General features: G+C 42.9%; 1 protein-coding gene across 2 annotated transcripts in view; it reads left to right on the top strand.

Annotated features, from left to right (window-relative positions):
- The window catches only part of OXNAD1 (oxidoreductase NAD binding domain containing 1), a 55,808-nt gene that overhangs the window by 14,777 nt on the left and 21,046 nt on the right, over positions 1–19,985 (top strand). For both annotated transcript variants that reach the window (XM_019934414.3, XM_019934415.3), the window contains one exon: positions 12,973–13,079. In XM_019934414.3, the coding sequence (XP_019789973.2) occupies positions 12,973–13,079 (107 nt within the window). The remainder of the gene's footprint in view (positions 1–12,972; positions 13,080–19,985) is intronic.

Raw genomic sequence — 19,985 nt, 5'->3', positions numbered from 1 at the left:
CAGGTGGTGCCTGGAACCACATCCTTAGTGGTGTAAGGTCATCAGGGGCTCACCTGCATCCCTCCAGAGTGCAGGTCCTAGCCATGGAACAGGCGCTCAGCTTGGACTTCTGGAAATGACCAGCACCTCTGGTCAGGCCAGACCACTTTCTCCTCTCTTGTCTGCAGACCCTGCCTTCCCTTTGTACGGCTAGCATACCGCACAAAACTCCCCATGCGTCATTTGCCCTTCAGTTCCAGCCTGTGAGGCAGCCTAAGGATAGCTTGGCATCTCCATGTTACAGCAGAGGCAGCAGAGCCTGGGGCCAGAGGGAAGCTCCAGGTCTCTGATTCCTAGGCCAAAGGACCCTGCTGCTTCCTGGAGTGGGTCCAGAATGGAGCTCTCACCCACCCGGAAGTGTCCTTTACTAGGCCTGGTGTTCCCTCTGGAGAATTTACTGAATGACCATATTATGATGTTAATATCTCTTACTTGGGGCTGTAACTGTAAGCTGTCTGGAGTCCTGCTGATGAGGGAAACTGAGCTCTGAACTGAATGACATTTGACTGTGATGCTGTGGCTAGGACTTACAAAACTATGTTGAATAAAAGTGGGGCTTCCCTGGTGGCGCAGTGGTTGAGCGTCTGCCTGCCGATGTGGGGGACACGAGTTCGTGCCCCGGTCTGGGAAGATCCCACATGGCGCGGAGCGGCTGGGCCCGTGAGCCATGGCCGCTGAGCCTGCGCATCCGGAGCCTGTGCTCTGCAACGGGAGAGGCCGCAGCAGTGAGAGGCCCGCGTACCGCAAAAAAAAAAAAGTGGCAAGAGTGGACATCCTTGTCTTGTTCCTGATCTTGGAGGAAATGCTTTTAGTTTTTCACTGTTGAGTACGTTTGCTGTGGGTTTGTCGTATATGGCCTTTATTATGTTGAGGTAGATTCCTTCTATGCCCACTTTCTGGAGAGTTTTTTATCATAAATAGATGTTGAATTTTATCAAAAGCTTTTTCTGCATCTAATGAGATGATCATATTGTTTTTATTCTTCAGTTTGTTAATATGGTGTATCACACTGATTAATGTGCCTATATTGAAGAATCCTTGCATCCCTGGGATAAATCCCACTTGGTCATGGTTTATGATCCTTTTAATATATTGTTGGATTTGGTTTGCTAATATTTTGTTGAGGATTTCTGCATCTCTATTCATCAGTGATATTGACCTGTAATTTTCTTTTTTTGTGGTATCTTTGTCTGGTTTTGGTAGCAGAGTGATGGTGGCTTCATAGAATGAGTTTGGAAGTGTTTCTTCCTCTGCAGTTTGTTTGGAATAGTTTCAGAAGGATAGGTGTTAACTCTTCCCTATTTTAATTTAATTTAATTTTTTTATTGGCGTATAATTGCTTTACAATGTTGTGTTGGTTTCTGCTGTACAGTGAAGTGAATCAGATATATGTATACATGTATCCCCTCCCTCTTGGACCTCTTCTCTAAATATCTGATAGAATTCGCCTGTGAAGCCATCTGGTCCTGGACTTTTGTGTTCTGGAGTTTTTAAATCATAGATTCAATTTCAGTACTTGTAATTGATCTGTTCATATTTTCTGTTTCTTTCTGGTTCAGTCTTGGGAGATTGTACCTTTTTAAGAATTTGTCCATTTCTTCTAGGTTGTCCATTTTATTGGCATGTAGTTGCTTGTAGTAGTCTCATGTGATCCTTTGTATTTCTGTGGTGTCTGTTGTAAATTCTCCTTTTTTGTTTCAAAGTTTGATTTGGGCCCTCTCCCTTTTTTTCTTGATGTGTCTTGCTAAAGGTTTATGAATTTTGTTTATCTTTTCAAAGAAGCAGCTTTTAATTTCATTGATCTTTTCTGTTTTCTTAGTCTCTATTTCATTTATTTCTGCTCTGCTCTTTATGATTTCTTTCCTTCTTGGTGTTTTGTTCTTTCTCTAGTTGCTTTAGGTGTAAGGTTAGGTTGTTTGAGACTTTTCTTGTTTCCTGAGGGAAGCTTGTATTGCTATAAACTTCCCTTTCAGAATGGCTTTTGCTATGTCCCACAGGTTTTGGATCATCATGTTTTTGTTTTCATTTGTGTTTAGGTATTTTTTTATTTCCTCTTTGATTTCTTCAGTGATCTGTTGGTTGTTTAGTAGCATATTGTTTAGCCTCCACATGTTTATGTTTTTTGCAGTTTTTTCTTGTTGATTTCTAATCTCATAGCATTGTGGTTGGAAAAGATACTTGACATGATTTCAGTTTTCTTAAATTTACTGAGGCTTGCTTTGTGGCCCAGCATGTGATCTGTCCTGGAGAATGTTCCATATGCGCTTGAAAAGAATGTGTATTCTGCTGCTTTCAGATGGAATGCTCTGTAGATATCAATTAAGTCTGTCTGGTCTAATGTGTCATTTAAGGCCTGTGTTCCCTTATTGATTTTCTGTCTGGTTGATCTGTCCATTGATGTAAGTGGGGTGTTAAAGTCTCCCACTATTATTATGTGACTGTCAGTTTCTTTTATTTCTGTTAACATTTGCCTTATATATTGAGGTGCTCGTGTGTTGGGTGCATATATATTTACAATTGTTATATCTTCTTCTTGGATTGATCCCTTGATCATTATGTAGTATATTTCTTTGTCTCTTGTAACAGTCTTTATTTAAAAGTCTATTTTGTCTGATATGAATATTGCTACTCCAGCTTTCTTTTGATTTCCATTCGCATGGAATACCTTTCTCCATCCCCTCACTTTCAGTCTGTATGTGTCTCTAGATCTGAAGTGGGTCTCTTGTAGACAGCATATATATGGGCCTTGTTTCTGTATCCATTCAGCCAGTCTATGTCTTTTGATTGGAGCATTTAATCTGTTTACTTTTAAGGTAATTATCCATATGTATGTTCTTATTGCCATTTTATTAATTTTGGATTTGTTTTATTAGGCCTTTTTTCTTCCTTTCCTCTTTTGTTCTCTTCTCGTGTGATTGATTATCTTTCGTGTTGTTTTTGGATTCCTTTTTCTTTTTCATGTATATATCTATTACAGATTTTTCGTTTGTGGTTACCATAAGGTTTTAATATAGCAGTCTGTATATATACATGATTGTTTTAAATTGCTGGTCTCTTAATTTCAAATGCATTTCATATATCCTGCCCTTGTACTCTCCTCCTCATGATAACTGGTTTTGATACCATATTTGTGTGTGGATGATTTCCTACTCTTACTATATGTTTGCCTTTACCAGTGAGCTTTCCTCTTTCATAATTTTCTTGTTTCTAGTTGTGGCCTTTTCTTTTCCACTTAGAGAAATTCCTGCAGTATTTGTTATAAAGCTGGTTTGGTGGTGCTGAATTCTTTTAGCTTTGCTTGTTTGTAAACTTTTGATTTCTCCGTCAAATCTGATGAAAGCCTTGCTGGGCAGCGTATTCTTGATTGTAGGTTTTTCCCTTTCATCACTTTAAATATATTACATCACTCCCTTCTGGCCTGCGGCATTTCTGCTGAAAAATCAGCTGATAGTCTTATGGGGATTCCCTTGTATCTTATTTGTTGCTTTTCCCTTATTGCTTTTAATATTTTCTCTTTGTCTTTAATTTTTGCCAGTTTGATTACTGTGTGTCTAGGTATGTTCCTCCTTGGGATTAATACTTTTTTAATTGTACTAGTGTACTTCTTTTAGAAGCCTATGCCTTATCCTACAAATGCCTTATGTGTATTGTTGCCTGTTGTTTACAAAGCCCTCGATTAGACAATAAGTTGTTATTTGATTCTCACAGCCACCCTGGTGCTTATCCCCATTGCACAGGTGAGGAAAGTAAGGTTTCAGAGATTTAGATAGGATGACCCTGCTTTCTGTTTGCCTGGGGTAGTCCTGGCTTATAACTCTTCCTCTGGTATAATTGTCAGTAGCACCCCCTTTTCACCTTCACAAGGGCCCTGTTTTGGGTGATAAATTACATTGTTGGCCTAAGTTTAAAGGACTTGTTCAAGTAAATGGAGAACTCAGCCCTTGAACTCAGATCTTTGTTATCAAATTGGTCTTTCTTTCTAATATAGCAGAGGATCGTGACACTTGATTTAGACAAAGTTCAATTGAGCAACAAAATGGGAGGTAAATTTCACACAGCCATTTCTCTGTTCCAGATCAAAACTTCACTTAGTATTACCCGGCATAACAAACGTGGGAGTTACTACTGACACAATAAAACCAAATGACTGGGCTTCTGAGTCAGAGACATTTGGGGATCCTGTGAGTCCCATTGCTGGTTATTGAGTGCCGAGAATCTGCTTGACTTTGGGTTTTGCTGAGGCTTGGATTTGAGTGGAATAGGCTGCTTAGATGGAGAGCTGGATTGTGTTCTGAGTTTAACTCTTAACACTTCTCTGCTAGTCATCACCTGTACATTTGGGGAAGGTTGTGTGCTGGAGCGGCCTTCTTCAAGTTGGGAGGTGGGGGGGCATTTTTTTAATATGGACTGTTTCCCAGCAGTTGGACAGCTAATTTGCTTTGACTGATGGTCAGAGAACCTTTTAGAGATTATCCAGATTGAGATGAACAGTACTTGGCATTCACAGCACTGTCAGCTCTGACAGAGCAGAGAGTGGTGGGGAGACCTCAGGCACCTAGAGGCAGCTGGGGGCTTGTGGGGGGGTGGGCCCCAGTCTCTTGGAGAATCTCCCAGGGGGGTGCAGTCTGATGGCCCTGGCAGCTGGCCTCCAGCTCCTCAGGTACCCAGCACCCTGCTGTGAGTGGAGGCCTATGAAGAGGGAAGCCACTGTAGCCACAGAACCTGGCATAGTGCTGACATGACATAGGCACTCAGTACCTGTTTCATTGAGTAGAATAAACAAGTGTTACTCCCACTGTGGACAAAGAATGTCGCCTGCCCATTTCAGTAAACAAAGGATATTGGGGCCATCAAGCCATCAGCCACTGTAGCCACCATCCCCCATGGTGCACACTGAGGGGATTCAGGATGGAGAAAAGCAGGATACTGGCCCTAGATAGCCAAGGTGCATATCAAAGGAATGATTTCAATAAGCTCAGACTCTTGCATCTTCCCATACGTAGAGAAGCACTAAATTCATTAACTCGAGATGTCTGTTTTTTCTTTAATTAGCAGTAATCTTTTTTTTTTTTTGCGGTATGCGGGCCTCCCACTGTTGTGGCCTCTCCTGTCGTGGAGCATGGGCTCTGGACGCGCAGGCCTAGCGGCCGTGGCTCACGGGCCCAGCCACTCCGCGGCATGTGGGATCCTCCCGGACCGGGGCACGAACCCGTGTGCCCTGCATCGGCAGGCGGACTCTCAACCACTGCGCCACCAGGGAAGCCCTAGCAGTAATCTTTTGATGGTCGATTACCTGGGTTTTTGCAGAAACTCCTATATATCCTGGCTCCTCCCTTACCTATTTGGACCAGTATCTCAGAGCTATCCGAGAGGCTGTATCCTAGACTTAAGTCTGCAGTAAGTCCACAGAATAAAGTATAATTCTCAACTTTTAGGTTGTGTATTTTTTTTCACTCGACACCTCTTCTGTGGCTGATTACCTGTACTGCCTTGGAGAGTCCCTTTGTAAAGTAGGGACAGTGATGATATGCAGATAAGGCCTGTGAAAATGAGAACTTCCCTCACCTGGTACTTCTTAACTAGACCCAGAACTTAACTTGTTAGTGTCTAAAATATATAGTGTCATTGCTTTTCACGGACACCCTTTTTTTCAACAAATTAAGTAATCTAAGAGGTGGCTCTTTTCCATTTTTCCCTTAGGGGATCCAATCAAATGAAACAGACATGCATTGAGTGCCTGCTATAACCTAGCCCCATTCCAGGTGTGGGGAATACAGCAGTGCATGAGGCAGGTAAAGCCCCTGAGGTATGTGGGGCTGGTAAACCAGAAATGTCAGATGTGATAAACACTGTGAAGGAAATAAAACAGGGTAATGGGGTCATGGGTGTTGGGAGCGTTATTTCCTATTGGTTTGTAACGTTTGGGCTGAGACTCGAATAAGGAGGAAAGCCAGCCAGCCTAGTGCACAGCATTCCTGGCAGAGGGACTGGAGAGTGCGGAGACTTTGAGGCAGGAACGAGCACCGCGTGTTCAGAGAAGGTGATAGATGAGAGGTAGGAGGGCCCAGGTCATGGAAACTGCTGTGGCCTTGGACAAGGAGTTGGGGTTTTATTCTCAGGGCGACAGAAGGTTTAAAGCAGGGAAATGACGTGTGGTTTACATTGTAAGTGGGTCATCTGTTGGCTCGGTAGAGCTCTGGGCTTCTGCGGTGCTTTGACACCAAGTTGGAGGCTACTGACATAGTCCGCGGAGAGATGACGGTGGCTTAGGGTAGCGTGGTGGGGTTGTGGGTGGGGCTGATGGGATTCACAGGTGGGGCGGGGGGCGTACAGCTAGTGAGAGGACAGGAGACCAAGAGACTTCTAGTTTGGGATTTGAATCATCGGGGTAGATGATGGTGGTGGCACATATTTACTAAAATAGAGAAGAACAAGTTTGGAGGAGGGGGATAAAGAGCTCAGTTTGGGGATAATCTGGGGTGGGAGGTAGATGGAGTTACAGATGAGACAAGATCAGCCATGAGCTTTGTCACCTCACATCAGCTGTTCAATGTGGGTCATGGCTACATGGAGATTCATTATATTATTTTTACTAGTTTTGTGTATGTTTGATGTTTTCCATAATAAAAAGGAAGAAACTTTGAGAGATAAAAGAGTTCTATGTTGGATGTTTTGTTTGAAATGGAAATTGAAGTCAGCAGTTGGGTATACGAGATTGGAGTTCACTGCTGGAGATGAAAAGTTTAAGCCACATAGAGAGGAGAGGGAGAGGGCCCGGCACTCAGCCTGGGGCATGTCAACATCTAGAGGTCAAGCAGGAGAGGAAGGGCCAGCGGAGGAGATGGGGAAGCAGGGGCTGACCAGGCAGGCGGGCGATCAGCAGGTGTTGGTGAAGCCAGGAGGAAAAGTGTTTCCGGGAGGGAGCAGCCAACCACGTGGAAGTTTGCTGAGAGGCCGTCACTGGATATAGCAGAGTGGATAGTGGGCCACCGGAGTGGCTGGCTTCAGTTCAGTGCATCGCTGAGCGTGAACGCCTGATGGATGTGTTGGGGAGAGGGTGGGAAATAGGGAAGTGGAGCCAGGACCATGTATCCCTCTGAAATTTTTTATGTGGATGGTAGCAGAGAAATGGGGTAACAGCTGGGTTAAGGGAGAGGCTTGTTTTAATTGTTATGTTTTGAGAAGCAGCAAAGCACAGTGGTAAGTGCCTGGATTCAAATCTCGGCCTTGCCACTTACTAGCTCTGGGACCTCAGTTTTCTCACATATAAAATGGGGATGATAGCAATACCCACCTCTTCGGGTTGTTGTGAGGATGGAATGAATGCTGTACGTGGAGTGGCTAGCCGGTGGTGAGTGCTGTGTGTAGGCGTTTGCTGCCGGTGTCCTTATGTGAGGCTCCTTATGTGAGGCGGCAGACCCGAACGCGAGTGTGTTGTCATGGAGACAGGGGAGCGGGGAGTGATGCATGAGAGAGTGAAGGCTTGAGGGGGCAGAGAGCAGACTCAGCCCAGGTGGATGGGTGAGTGTTTGGGAGGAGCAGGGAGAGCACATTGTCACAGCAGGCCGTGGTGTTGACGGCACACACCGTTGAAGAGGTTATACAGTTGACAGAATTGTGTGGTCTTTCCTTGTCAGTAATTTACTTCAGTAAAACCATTTTCTTTTAATCAGATTCCTACTCATCAGATTGGTGTTCAGCCACAGTTAAAATCATGTCTCTGGGCCTTGGTGTCCTTATGTGTAAGATGACACACTATTCTGGATGATGACTACATTTTCCTTCACCTCTGAAATGCTCTGTGCCCCACCTGTGTTTTTGTTTCAGGTCGTCTCTACTACTGACTTTGTCTAAATTTTTAAGCCAGCAAATGAATGAATGGGAGTGAACAGGGGAAGGCGGCCAGGTTTCCCAGAGAAAGGCCCATTTCCTGAACAGAGACTTTTGTAGCAGCAGTAACATCAAAATATCGTCCGTAAAACCCTTTCAGTCAGCATGATGGCATTTCCTTTTAGATGCTGACTCTGACAAAGCATTAAAAAAGTGTGCTAGTAAAAGTTGGCAAATGTATTGTTATTTTACTGAACAGTAGAAGAGTCTAGATGTTATTTTATGGAAAACTTCATTTCCTGCCATGTGTTTTAACTTAGGACATGGCTAGTTGAGGTTTCAGTTGCGAAATCTTTTGATCCATTGAGAACAAGTACAAATGTTAAAACATACAGTTTCTCCATCATGTTTTGCTTATTCACTAAAAGTAGAGAAAGAATGGCATATAACCAGAGCCATAATCATGGCTTAGTTATATGAAATAGCTTCAGAATAAAATAAAAGACACGGCCTTCAAAAAGATTTTGCTAATGTTTTTAATCCCCATTGCTAGAAATCTTTGTATAGTGAACAGTATTTATATTAAGAAAATAAGGTGTTAAGAGGGAGGCATGTCTTTAAAAATCATGAATTGTGCAAAGGTATTTTGTGTGACCAGTTATAGCAGTTTTGCCCAGATTATTTGGACTAATAGCAACAGGTATGTTGCCTTTTGTATTAATACCAGTAGGCATAAAGCATCTGGGATCATTTTTGGTCATGGGGGCTATCCAGATGAAAACAGAACTTTTTCAATGGGAAGTAGAACTTCTTTCCCTTCTTCATTGAATTTATTTGGACATTGGCAGATGATTGTTGAATTCATTTTATGTAGTCTAGCATTTGTTGGTCAAGCATGCTCATGTTTCAGCTGAAATTCTCTGTGCCTTTCCCCACCTCCCCTGTGATTATGAACGTCATTTCCCTGTGACCAGGTGACTCTTTGGGATGTGTTTAAAGCTTATACATATCTAGCTTTTAATGAATCTGACAGATGCCCATTAAACTGTTACAAATGAAATAATCTAGCTCTTGGCTGTGTTTTTGCAGATTATTGTATTGAAAGAAAATAATGACTTTACAAAAACAAATGTTTCTTTTTTGTAAACCTAAAAAAATAAGAGTAATAATGTCATGAGAGTCCTCTGCTGATTATTACTTTGTAATAAGATACTTAAAATAGAGTGTGTGGCAAACAAAGGAAGATTCCTATTCTACTGAAGAAATCCCTGCCTTCCCTGACTTTTCCACAGTTTTGAACATGAATTTAGATTTTCTTTAGTGGTCCCCCACTTGCTTTTTTTTTCTTTTCTTTTCTTTTCGTTTTTTTGTTTTTTTGAACAACAAATAACTCCTGAATTTCTACTAACCTTTGTTTTGGAAACCAATTTTAAGTCACTTTAAGTTAGAGTTTTCGTTCATTCTGCAGATATTTACTGAATCTTAACTATGTGTTTTGGCCCCATGCTTGAGGCAGGGAAGTGACCTAGATGGAAATTCTATCCAGTACGTGACCTCAGGAGGCTTGTGGTCTGTGTGTGGAAAAGATCTGTTCATGAGTATTTATATTTACATTAAATGTGCTAAGTATGATAAGACAGGCGGAAAAATTTTATTGGCAGAGTTGAGAGGATGGAGAGGAGAGGGAGGACCTGGGTGAGGGGTGGTGTTTGAGCAGGGCCCGGGGGCCTGGGTGGGAGGGTGACAGGACTGAGGGCAGGTGCCTGCCCAGAGACCTCAGCAGGGCTTTGAGAGGGAGGCAGGTGTCAGTTGCCTTTAAGGACTGGCAAGTCGTCCAGTTTGGCTGGTAAACCAGGAGGAGCTCAGGCTGGCATGAGTTACCAAGGCCTCTGAGCATTTTGTTTGTAGTTGAGAGTTAGGGAGACCTTGGAGGGTTTTGAGCTGGTGAGTAACTCGGTGAGGTCAGAACATGAGGAATATTCGCCTGTTGTCTGTTTTGAGAGAGATAAGAAGGAGGCTGAGGCAGAAACTCAAGTGAGAAGAGCAGAGTTCTGGCTTAGGATGGTGGTGGGCGAGCAAGGGGAGGAAGAGGTGTGAGCTGAATTCGTGGAACTGGCCTGTGTTAGCGATGAACCAAGACGGTGTGCGCAGGTACCAGTAGATCATGGATTTGACTTACTGACTCCAAGGTCGATCCAGAATTGAAACCTTGGCCGGAAACCTTGGTCGTGAAAGGCGGCTGCTTTTGCGGGGCCCTCTGAGGGCAGGAGCAGCCTTCTCCACCTCTGCGCCTCCAGCGCCAGGCACCAAGTTCAAGAAAGGTTTGTGGAAGGAATGAATATGCTGGGTTTAGTTGTGCACATCAGTGCGTTTGCCATTGGATCAGGACTTTCAGGTGGTCAAGGGCCAAGCAGACCTGGGTGTGAATCCCGACACGGCCATTCCTGAGTGATCTGGAGCAAGTTACTGAACCTTTCCACTTCCTCATCTGCAGAATGGAGGGTAACAATACTGTCTCTCGGGATAGAATATGGTTATTCATATTAGCTGAATGAATTAATGCACATAAAACATTTAGCTCAGCACCTGGCGTACACCTGAGATAAATGCTCCTCAGACGTTGGCTGTTTTTACAGGGGCATGTAGATGTGAGCCTGTGATTGGCAGAGAAGTAACAGTGAATTGGGGTGGAGGGTTGTAGCTTTGGGAGTGCTTGAGGGCCTCAGCCCGGAGGTGAAGAGGGCGCAGGAGTGAGGCAGCTCAGAGGAAGCGCCTGGTAAGGAAGTGGGAGGAGGGGCGGAGAAGGGGCAGGAGGACCAGGTCAGAGAGGCAGGAGGGGGTCGGGAGAGTTCAGTGTCAGCCGTCCCAGGCAAGGAGGGTGCTTCAGGATGGAAAGGAAGTAGGAAGCATCAAATTCAGAGAGACCAGGGACGCTTGGAAGGGAGGCTGAGAACTGGGACTGGATGTTGAGTTTGGTTGTTCGGCAAGACATCCACCAAGCTTGGGAGAAGTCACAGGAGAGCAGAAGCCAGGTTTCCCATGGGTGCAGAGAGCATCAAGGGAGCAGGGAAGGTTCTGTTGGATGAAGAAGTATAAGTAGAGGCCAGTGTTAAAGGCAAGATTTCCAGAATAGCTTTTAAAGACGGTATGGCTTTTAGGTTTGTTCTAGCAAAACAATGAATAGGCTGTGGTACCAAGACCACCATGCTTTATAGTGTGTACTGTTGTCCATGAGAACAGCTCCCCGGGGTGTGCGGCGCTTGGTCTGCGAGTCCCTGCATGGCGGCACTGGTGAGGTGGCATGTGCGATCGTAAATGGATAAAGTGTGAGATTTCTTGTAATAATGAATAAATACTGATAAATTCATTATAATTAATGCAATAAGATACATAAAAACAGACACTTAAGGAGCACTTACTGTGGGCCAGCAGCGTTATGTGTGCTTTGCATATGTTGTCTCCTTTAATCTTCCCACCAACTCTGTGAGGTACAGGTGCTGTTATTCTCATCTCCCAGCTGAGGCGGCCTAGGGTCACACGTGTGGCCAGGGTCACACAGCTGGTAAGTGGTGGCACCAGGCTTCAATACCAAGCAGTCTAGCTGTACAGCCTGTGCTGTTAAAAGCCGTACTCTGCTGCTTCCTCTTTGCTGCTGAATTGTTGAGGATGAGCAGTTAGCATTAGACATCATGTCTGATGAGTCAGGGGGTCTAGAGGAGCAGGTTGAACCTGGAGGAGAGGCTGGTGGGAGCTGGTGAAGCAGCGTTTCATGCAGGGCGGGGGTGGGGCCAGGCTCAGAGGCTCCAGAGGGGGTATTCACCCCACTTGCTCTCAGGGAGAGGAGGAGAGAGAGGACTGGCAAAAATACAGAGAAAGAGAGGCAGGGGATTTTACAGGAGCAAGAGAAAGGGAGAACATTTTAAGAGGTTTGTTGAGGTAGCAAGGGAGACCATCATCATCTGGAGAATTTTCCCGTGGATTTTTAAGAATTGTCTCCCACTGATAGTTTGACTGGACTTGGTCCTATTGGTAAAAAGGGGCTAGGGGAGCTAGCATTAGGGTGGGAGGCTCACTGACCTCGACAGATTCCCAAGGCGCCCCCTAATGGAGCTGTGAAGGTAACACAGTCAAGGAGAAGGACTGTGTTTGGTCACCTGCTACTGATTTGATTTGCTGCCAGAAGTGGAGCTGAAGGGCAGTAGGTGGAGGAAAGAGTCATATTGTCTTTTCAGCCCTGTTGTGAAGAAATCCCAGGTTTGGGAGGAAGAGAAACCCACAGGCGGAAGAAACAAGGAATGTAGGAAGTAGAGGCATTTGGAATTTGAGGGGTGTTGGAGGCATGGATGTCACTGAACTGAAGAGTACCTGACTCAGACCTTTTTAGGATTTTCTGGAAATCAGATACATCGTTTAAAATAGTGTTTGTCCAACGATCTGTAGCAAAGGGCTGTTTTTGTTGTTTGAAGGTTGTGAACTGTTTATATCTTGTAAAATATAATAAACAATGAATTAGAAAAAATAAATGAAGGAAACAAAGGCACAAGGAGTACAAACCCAGTTTGTTGTCTGTCATTAGATTAAACAGGCACACAACTTACTCTGTGAAAATTGCTTAAAATAAAAAAAAGTTTCTAAGTTCTTGGCTTTTAATTTCTGAAGTCAGCTTGGCGTGGGCTTCTGGAGGGCTCAGAACAAACACAGGCTTGTGGCTGACGGTGGGTCTCATTTACGTGCATAGCGCTGACAGAGCAGTCAGGCTCCAGGCAGGGCTGCATGGGGCTCCGGTGCCCCGGCTCTTCCCCAGAGCGTCCAGCCTCGTGCGTGGCACACACTGCACGCTCCACAAATACACGCTTTTTAAACGGTCCCTTTCAGAGGTGAGTTTTGTATGCAGAATAAAATTCTCCCAAAATAATTAAAATTTGTTCACCTGGTGGTAGGCAGAATTCTAAAGCAAAGTGTGCTTTACTTTGTTTTGCAATTTTCAAAACCCACATCTTTGTAGATTTAAAAAAAAAACCAAAAACCTACCTACCAGAAAGCCACAGTTTGTTCCTGAGTTGTGTGCACCTAACCTCAGCCACTGTGGTCTTTTGGCTCCAGGTCGTGTCAGCAGCTAAGGTGTGTGGAGCAGCTGATGAGTCCCCATCTGTGAAGAGGCTCCGCCTGCTTGTAGCTGATAAAGACTTTTCTTTTAAAGCCGGCCAGTGGTAAGTGGCTTTTCTGTTTCCTAAGTGTGTGTGTGTTCAAGGTGCCATCAGATACAAGAGCTTGTTTTTCCTTCTGGAAAGGACTTCTATGGCTACTGTTTCTGCCAGGGAGTAGGAATTCTAGAGCGTCTCCATTCGGCCTGAGCCTCTTTTTGGCATGGAGAATCATATTCATTTCCTATCCTCAGCTCACCTTGGTTTTGAGCACATGACCCTCTCAGTCATAGATGAAAATTGCCACCTTGAGTTTTCCAGATTGAAACAAAGCAGCTAGTTGTGGTCCGAGGACCTGACAACTCTGATAATTACATTCTGCAGGAATGGCTGCTAATAGAATGCACTGCAATAATCTAATCTGCTTCAGTTATGTGTTGCTGGGGGTTGATACACTTTTTTAAAAATTTTTATTTTATTTTTTATATAACAGGTTTTTATTAGTTATCTATTTTATTCATATTGGTGTATATATGTCAATCCCAGTCTCCCAGTTCACCCCCTCCTGCCTACCTTGTTGTCTACATCGTTTGTTCTCTACATCTATGTCTCTATTTCTGCCTTGCAAAATAGTTATGTACCATTTTTCTGTACCATCTGTACCATTTTTTCTAGATTCCACATATATGCGTTAATATACAATATTTGTTTTTCTCTTTCTGACTGACTTCACTCTGTATGACAGTCTCTACATCCATCCACATTTCTACAAATGATCCAATTTCATTCCTTTTTTATGGCTGAGTAATATTCCATTGTATAACTGTACCACATCTTCTTTATCCATTCGTCTGTTGATATGCATTTAGGTTGCTTCCATGTCTTGGCTATTGTAAATAGTGCTGCAAGGAACATTGGAGTGCATGTGTCTTTTTGAATTATGGTTTTCTCTGGGTATATGCCTGGTAGTGGGATTGCTGGGTCATATGGTAATTCTATTTTTAGTTTTTTAAGGAACCTCTATACTGTTCTCCATAGTGGTTGTATCAATTTACATTCCCATCAACAGTGCAAGAGGGTTCCCTTTTCTCCACACCCTCTCCAGCATTTGTTCTTTGTACATTTTCTGATGATGCCCATTCTAACCGGTGTGAGGTGATACCTCACTGTGGTTTTGATTTGCCTTTCTCTAATGATTAGTGATGTTGAGCAGCCTTTCATGTGCCTCTTGGCCATCTGTATGTCTTCTTTGGAGAAATGTCTATTTAGGTCTTCTGCCCATTTTTGCATTGGGTTGTTTGCTTTTTTAATATTGAGCTGCATGAGCTGTTTATATGTTTTGGAGATTAATTCTTCCTCCATTGATTCATTTGCAAATATTTTCTCCCATTCTGAGGGTCGTCTTTTTGTCTTGTTTATAGGTTCCTTTGCTGTGCAAAAGCTTTTAAGTTTCATTAGGTCCCATTTGTTTATTTTTGTTTTTATTTCCATTACTCTAGGATGTGGGTCAAAAAAGATCTTGCTGTGATTTATGTCAAAGAGTGTTCTTTCTATATTTTCCTCTGAGAGTTTTATAATGTCTCGTCTTACATTTAGGTCTTTAATCCGTTTTGAGTTTATTTTTGTGTATGGTGTTAGGGAGTGTTCTAATTTCATTCTTTTACATGTAGCTGTCCAGTTTTCCCAGCACCACTTATTGAAGAGAGTGTCTTTTCTCCATTGTATATCCTTGTCTCCTTTGTCATAGATTAATTGACCGTAGATATGTGGGTTTATCTCTGGGCTTTCTATCCTGTTCCATTGGTCTGTATTTTCTGTTTTTGTGCCAGTACTATGTTGTCTTGATTACTGTAGTTTTGTAGTATAGTCTGAAGTAAGGGAGCCTGATTCCTCCAGCTCCATTTTTTTCCCTCAAGATTCCTTTGGCTATTTGGGGTCTTTTGTGTTTCTGTACAAATTTTAAGATTTTTTTTTGTAGTTCTGTAAAAAATGCCATTGGTAATTTGATAAGGATTGCATCAAATCTATAGATTGCTTTGGGTAGTGGAGTCATTTTCACAATATTGATTCTTCCAATCCAAGAACATGGTATATCTCTCCATCTGTTTGTGTCATCTTTGATTTCTTTCATCAGTGTTTTATAGTTTTCTGAGTACAGGTCTTTTACCTCCTTAGGTAGGTTTATTCCTAGGTATTTTGTTCTTTTTGTTGCAATGGTGAATGGGATTGTTTCCTTAAGTTTTCTCTCTGATCTTTCATTGTTAGTGTATAGGAATGCCAGAAATTTCTGTGCATTAATTTTATATCCTGCAACTTTACCAAATTCATTGATTAGCTCTAGTAGTTTGCTGGTGGCATCTTTAGGATTAACTATGTATAGTATCATGTCATCTGCAAACAGTAACAGTTTTGCTTCTTCTTTTCCAATTTGTGTTCCTTTTATTTCTTCTCTGATTGCCGTGGCTAGGACTTCCAAAACTGTGTTGAATAATAGTGGTGAGAGTGGACATCCTTGTCTTGTTCCTGATCTTAGAAGAAATGCTTTCAGTTTTTCACCATTGAGAATGATGTTTGCTGTGGGTTTGTCATATATGGCCTTTATCATGTTGAGGAAGGTTCCCTCTGTGCCTACTTTCTGGAGAGTTTTTTATCATAAATGGGTGTTGGATTTTGTCAAAAGCTTTTTCTGCATCTATGGAGATGATCATATTCAGTGATCTCTTGGTTATTTAGTAATGTATTGTTTAGCCTCCATGTGTTTGTGTTTTTTACGTTTTTTGCCCCTGTAATTGATTTCTAATCTCATAGCATTGTGGTCAGAAAAGATGCTTGATACAATTTCAGTTTTCTTAAATTTACTGAGGCTTGGTTTGTGACCCAAGATGTGATCTATCCTGGAGAATGTTCTGTGTGCACTTGAGAAGAAAGTGTAATCTGCTGTTTTCGGTTGGAATGTCCTATAAATATCAAATCTATCTGGTCTGTTGTGTCACTTAAAGCTTGTGTTTCCTTATTAATTTTCTGTTTGGATGATCTGTCCATTGGTGTAAGTGAGGTGTTAAAGTTGTCCCCCACTATTATTGTGTTACTGTTGATTTCCTCTTTTACAGCTGTTAGCATTTGCCTTACGTATTGAGGTGCTCCTATGTTGGGTGCATATATATTTATAATCATTATAGCTTCTTCTTGGATTGATCCCTTGATCATTATGTAGTGTCCTTTCTTGTCTCTTGTAACATTCTTTAAAGTCTGTTTTATCTGATATGAGTATTGCTACTCCAGTTTTCTTTTGATTTCCATTTGCATGTAGTATCTTTTTCTATCCCCTCACTTTCAGTCTGTATGTGTCCCTAGGTCTGAAGTGGCTCTCTTGTAGACAGCATACATATGGAGGTTTTTTTTTTGTATCCATTCAGCAAGCCTGTGTCTTTTGGTTGGAGCATTTAATCCATTCACATTTGAGGTGATTATCAATATGTATGTTCCTATTACTATTTTCTTAATTGTTTTGGGTTTGTTTTTGTAGATCCTTTTCTTTTGCGTTTCCCACTTAGAGAAGTTCCTTTAGCATTTGTTGTAGAGCTGGTTTGGTGGTGCTGAATTCTCTTAGCTTTTGCTTGTCTGTAAAGGTTTTGACTTCTCCATTGAATCTGAATGAGATCCTTGCCAGGTAGAGTAATCTTGGTTGTAGGTTCTTCCCTTTCATCACTTTAAATATACCGTGCCACTCTTCTGGCTTGTAGAGTTTCTGCTGAGAGATCAGCTGTTAACCTCATGGGAGTTCCCTTGTGTGTTATTTGACATTTTTTCCCTTGTTGCTTTTTTTTTAAAATAAATTTATTTATTTATTTATCTATTTATTTATTTATTTTGGCTTGCGCTGCGTCTTCATTGCTGCATGCCGACTTTCTCTAGTTGTGGTGAGCTGGGGTTCTTCTTCGTTGCGGTGCACAGGCTTCTCACTGCGCTGGCTTCTCTTGTTGCAGAGCATGGGCTCTAGGCACTTGGGCTTCAGTAGTTGTGGCTCGCGGGCTCTAGAGTTCAGGCTCAGTAGCTGTGGCACACGAGCTTAGTTGCTCTGCAGCATGTGGGATCTTTCCGGACCAGGGCTCAAACCCACGTCCCCTGCATTGGCAGGCGGATTCTCAACCACTGCACCAGCAGGGAAGCCCCTCTCTTGTTTCTTTTAATAATTTTTCTTTGTCTTTAATTTTTTTCAGTTTGATTACTATGTGTCTTGGCATGTCTGTCCTTGGTTTATCCTGCCTGTGACTCTCTGCGCTTCCCAGACTTGAGTGGCTATTTCCTTTCCCATGTTAGGAAAGTTTTTGTGTATAATCTCTTCAAATATTTTCTCGGGTCCTTTCTCTCTCTCTTCTTCTTCTGGGACCCGTATAATGCGAATGTTGGTATGTTTAATGTTGTCCCAGAGGTCTCTTAGGCTCTCTTCATTTCTTTTCATTCTCTTTTCTTTATTCTGCTCTGTGGCAGTGAATTCCACCATTCTGTCTTCCAGGTCACTTATCCTTTTTTCTGCCTCAGTTATTCTATTGATTCCTTCTAGTGTATTTTTCATTTCAGTTATTGTATTGTTCATCTCTATTTGTTTGTTCTTTAATTCTTCTAGGTGTTTGTTCTTTAATTCTTCTAGGTCTTTGTTAAACGTTTCTTGCATCTTCTTGATCTTTGCCTCCATTCTTTTTCCAAGGCCCTGGATCATCTTCACTATCTTTATTCTGAGTTCTTTTTCTGGAAGGTTGCCTATCTCCACTTCATTTAGTTGTTTTTCTGGGGTTTTATCTTGTTGCTTCATCTGGTACATCTCTGCGTTTTCATCTTGTCTATCTTTCTGTTAATGTGGTTTTCATTCCACAGGCTGCAGAATTGTAGTTCTTGCTTCTGCTGTCTGTCTTCTGGTGGATGAGGCTATCTAAGAGACTTGTGCACGCTTCCTGATGGGAGGGACTGGTGGTGGGTATAGCTGGGTGTTGCTCTGGTGGGTAGAGCTCAGTAAAACTTTAATCCGATTGTCTGCTGATGGGTGGGGTGGGGTTCCCTCCCTGTTGGTTGTTTGGCCTGAGGCGACCCAGCACTGGAGCCTTCCTGGCTCTTTGGTGGGGCTAATGGTGGACTTTGGGAGGGCTCATGCCAAGGAGTACTTCCCAGAACTTCTTGAGTTTTCCAGATTGAAACAGCAGCTAGCTGTGTTCTGAGGACCTGACAACTCTGATTACGTTCTGCAGGAATGGCTGCTAATAGATTGCACTGCAGTAATCTATTGTGCTTCAGTTATGTGTTGCTGGGGGGTTGATCCATTTTTAAAAATCAGTCTTCTTTATATCAAATGCAGAGTAAACACAGCAGTCTGAAACTAGTTGTTCTAACGAGGTATGTCACAGAGCTGCCCACCCTCTTGCCTGAATTCCTGTATCCCTCATAACTTGTCTGGGTTGAGTTGAAATATTTTGCTGAATTTATTATCAGGATCCCCCATGGGGCCCAGCCCACATCACACTCTGGACTCTGAGAGCTGGTCAGTACGCTGACAGTGTAACAGCCCAGCTGTCCCACTGTTCCCGCAAATGGCCTCACTGCGCTGGGATTCAAGTTGAATTGTAAATAAAGCAACTTGTATTTCCTTAGGAAAGGTGTGTTTGGGTGTCTGTTTCCTTTATTTAAATAAAGCATTCATTTCTAAATGAATTTCTGGCATGTCAGTCTTGGGTTGTCTTTCTTAGGAGTCACTTGACTAATTTTGGCAGTCCATCTGGAAATGTGGTTTTGTTAGAAGGAGGATGTGTGATAATAGCAAATGTGATAATAGCAAGAGTTAGCAGTCTTGTGTTAATAGTTTGCCTTTGAATTTAGAACTAGAAAACAAGATGCTGATTGCAATAATTTGCGCTTGTGAAGCAATTTACTGCAATCTTTGCACATGTTCAGTGATACATATTAAGTGAATTTGGGCTGTTTTAGGGGGGAGGGCAGCGTTTTTACCCTTCCAAACTAGTTTAGCAGTTATTACATTGAAAGTGCAAACTTTAATTGTAATGATCTATCTTTCCACATTTCCCTTCTGGGGAAGTGTTTGTGTCCTGTGCACACAATTATCTCCCTGCCTCCAACTCAGAGTTGTGCCAAGACTCTGACCCCAGCGTCCTGATTAGAAAAAGCCTGTGCCTTCATCACACTGCTGCTCCCATGGCGTGCGTGTGAGTGTGTTGGCACTTGCAAACTGTAAGTTTGCAAACTGTTATCTGATAAGAAAAATGTCATCCTTCCCTGGTGATATACATAGAAATAGGGTCTCCCTGTGAGCCTCAAGATAAAATCACTCAGGGTGGGTGTTACATGCACCGTATCAGTGAATGGATTTGGTAATATCACCAGTGTTGGGTCTGTCCCCCTGGGAGGCTGTATCATAGCGTCACACGCCTTGTGCTCTGCAGACTGCCTGGCCCAAAGGCTTGCTTTTCTACCTGCTGGCTCTATGATATGGGCGGCTTTCTTCTTGCTCTGAGCTTCCGTTTCCATGTCTTTAAACAGGGAATAGTAATATTTTTGTGTCTTGGGGTATGTCGGGCAGAGTTTGTTTTGTTTTTTTGTTGTAGCCAGTGTTTCACAGTTAGTTAGATCATCTGTGTTGGTGAGGCCCAAGGGACAGATTGTAACTCTTAGCTCCTCTGCCGGTTCCCCTGCAGTGAGGCTATTGTTGGAAGTGCAGCAGACCTGCGAGGAGTGGGCCAGTGTACAGCTCCACTCCCTGTGATGCTGTCCCTTGTGTACAGTCAGTGTGTGCTCCGCACCTGGGCTGTGCACAGAACGCACCCAGGCGAGCAAGGCCCAGGCGTTTTTTGGAGAGAGAATGGTGTGTCTCTGACTTCGTACAAGATAACACAAGGTTTTATGCTTGAAAGTGACTGGGCTGTACTAAGAGGAGGAGGACACTGAGAAGAAAGTGATTAGAGGAGC

The sequence above is a fragment of the Tursiops truncatus genome, chromosome 4 (assembly GCF_011762595.2).
Source record: "Tursiops truncatus isolate mTurTru1 chromosome 4, mTurTru1.mat.Y, whole genome shotgun sequence".
NCBI classification, from domain to species: domain Eukaryota; kingdom Metazoa; phylum Chordata; class Mammalia; order Artiodactyla; family Delphinidae; genus Tursiops; species Tursiops truncatus.
The sequence above is the reverse complement of the archived record's forward strand: the minus strand, read 5'-3'. Positions and strand labels throughout refer to the sequence as shown.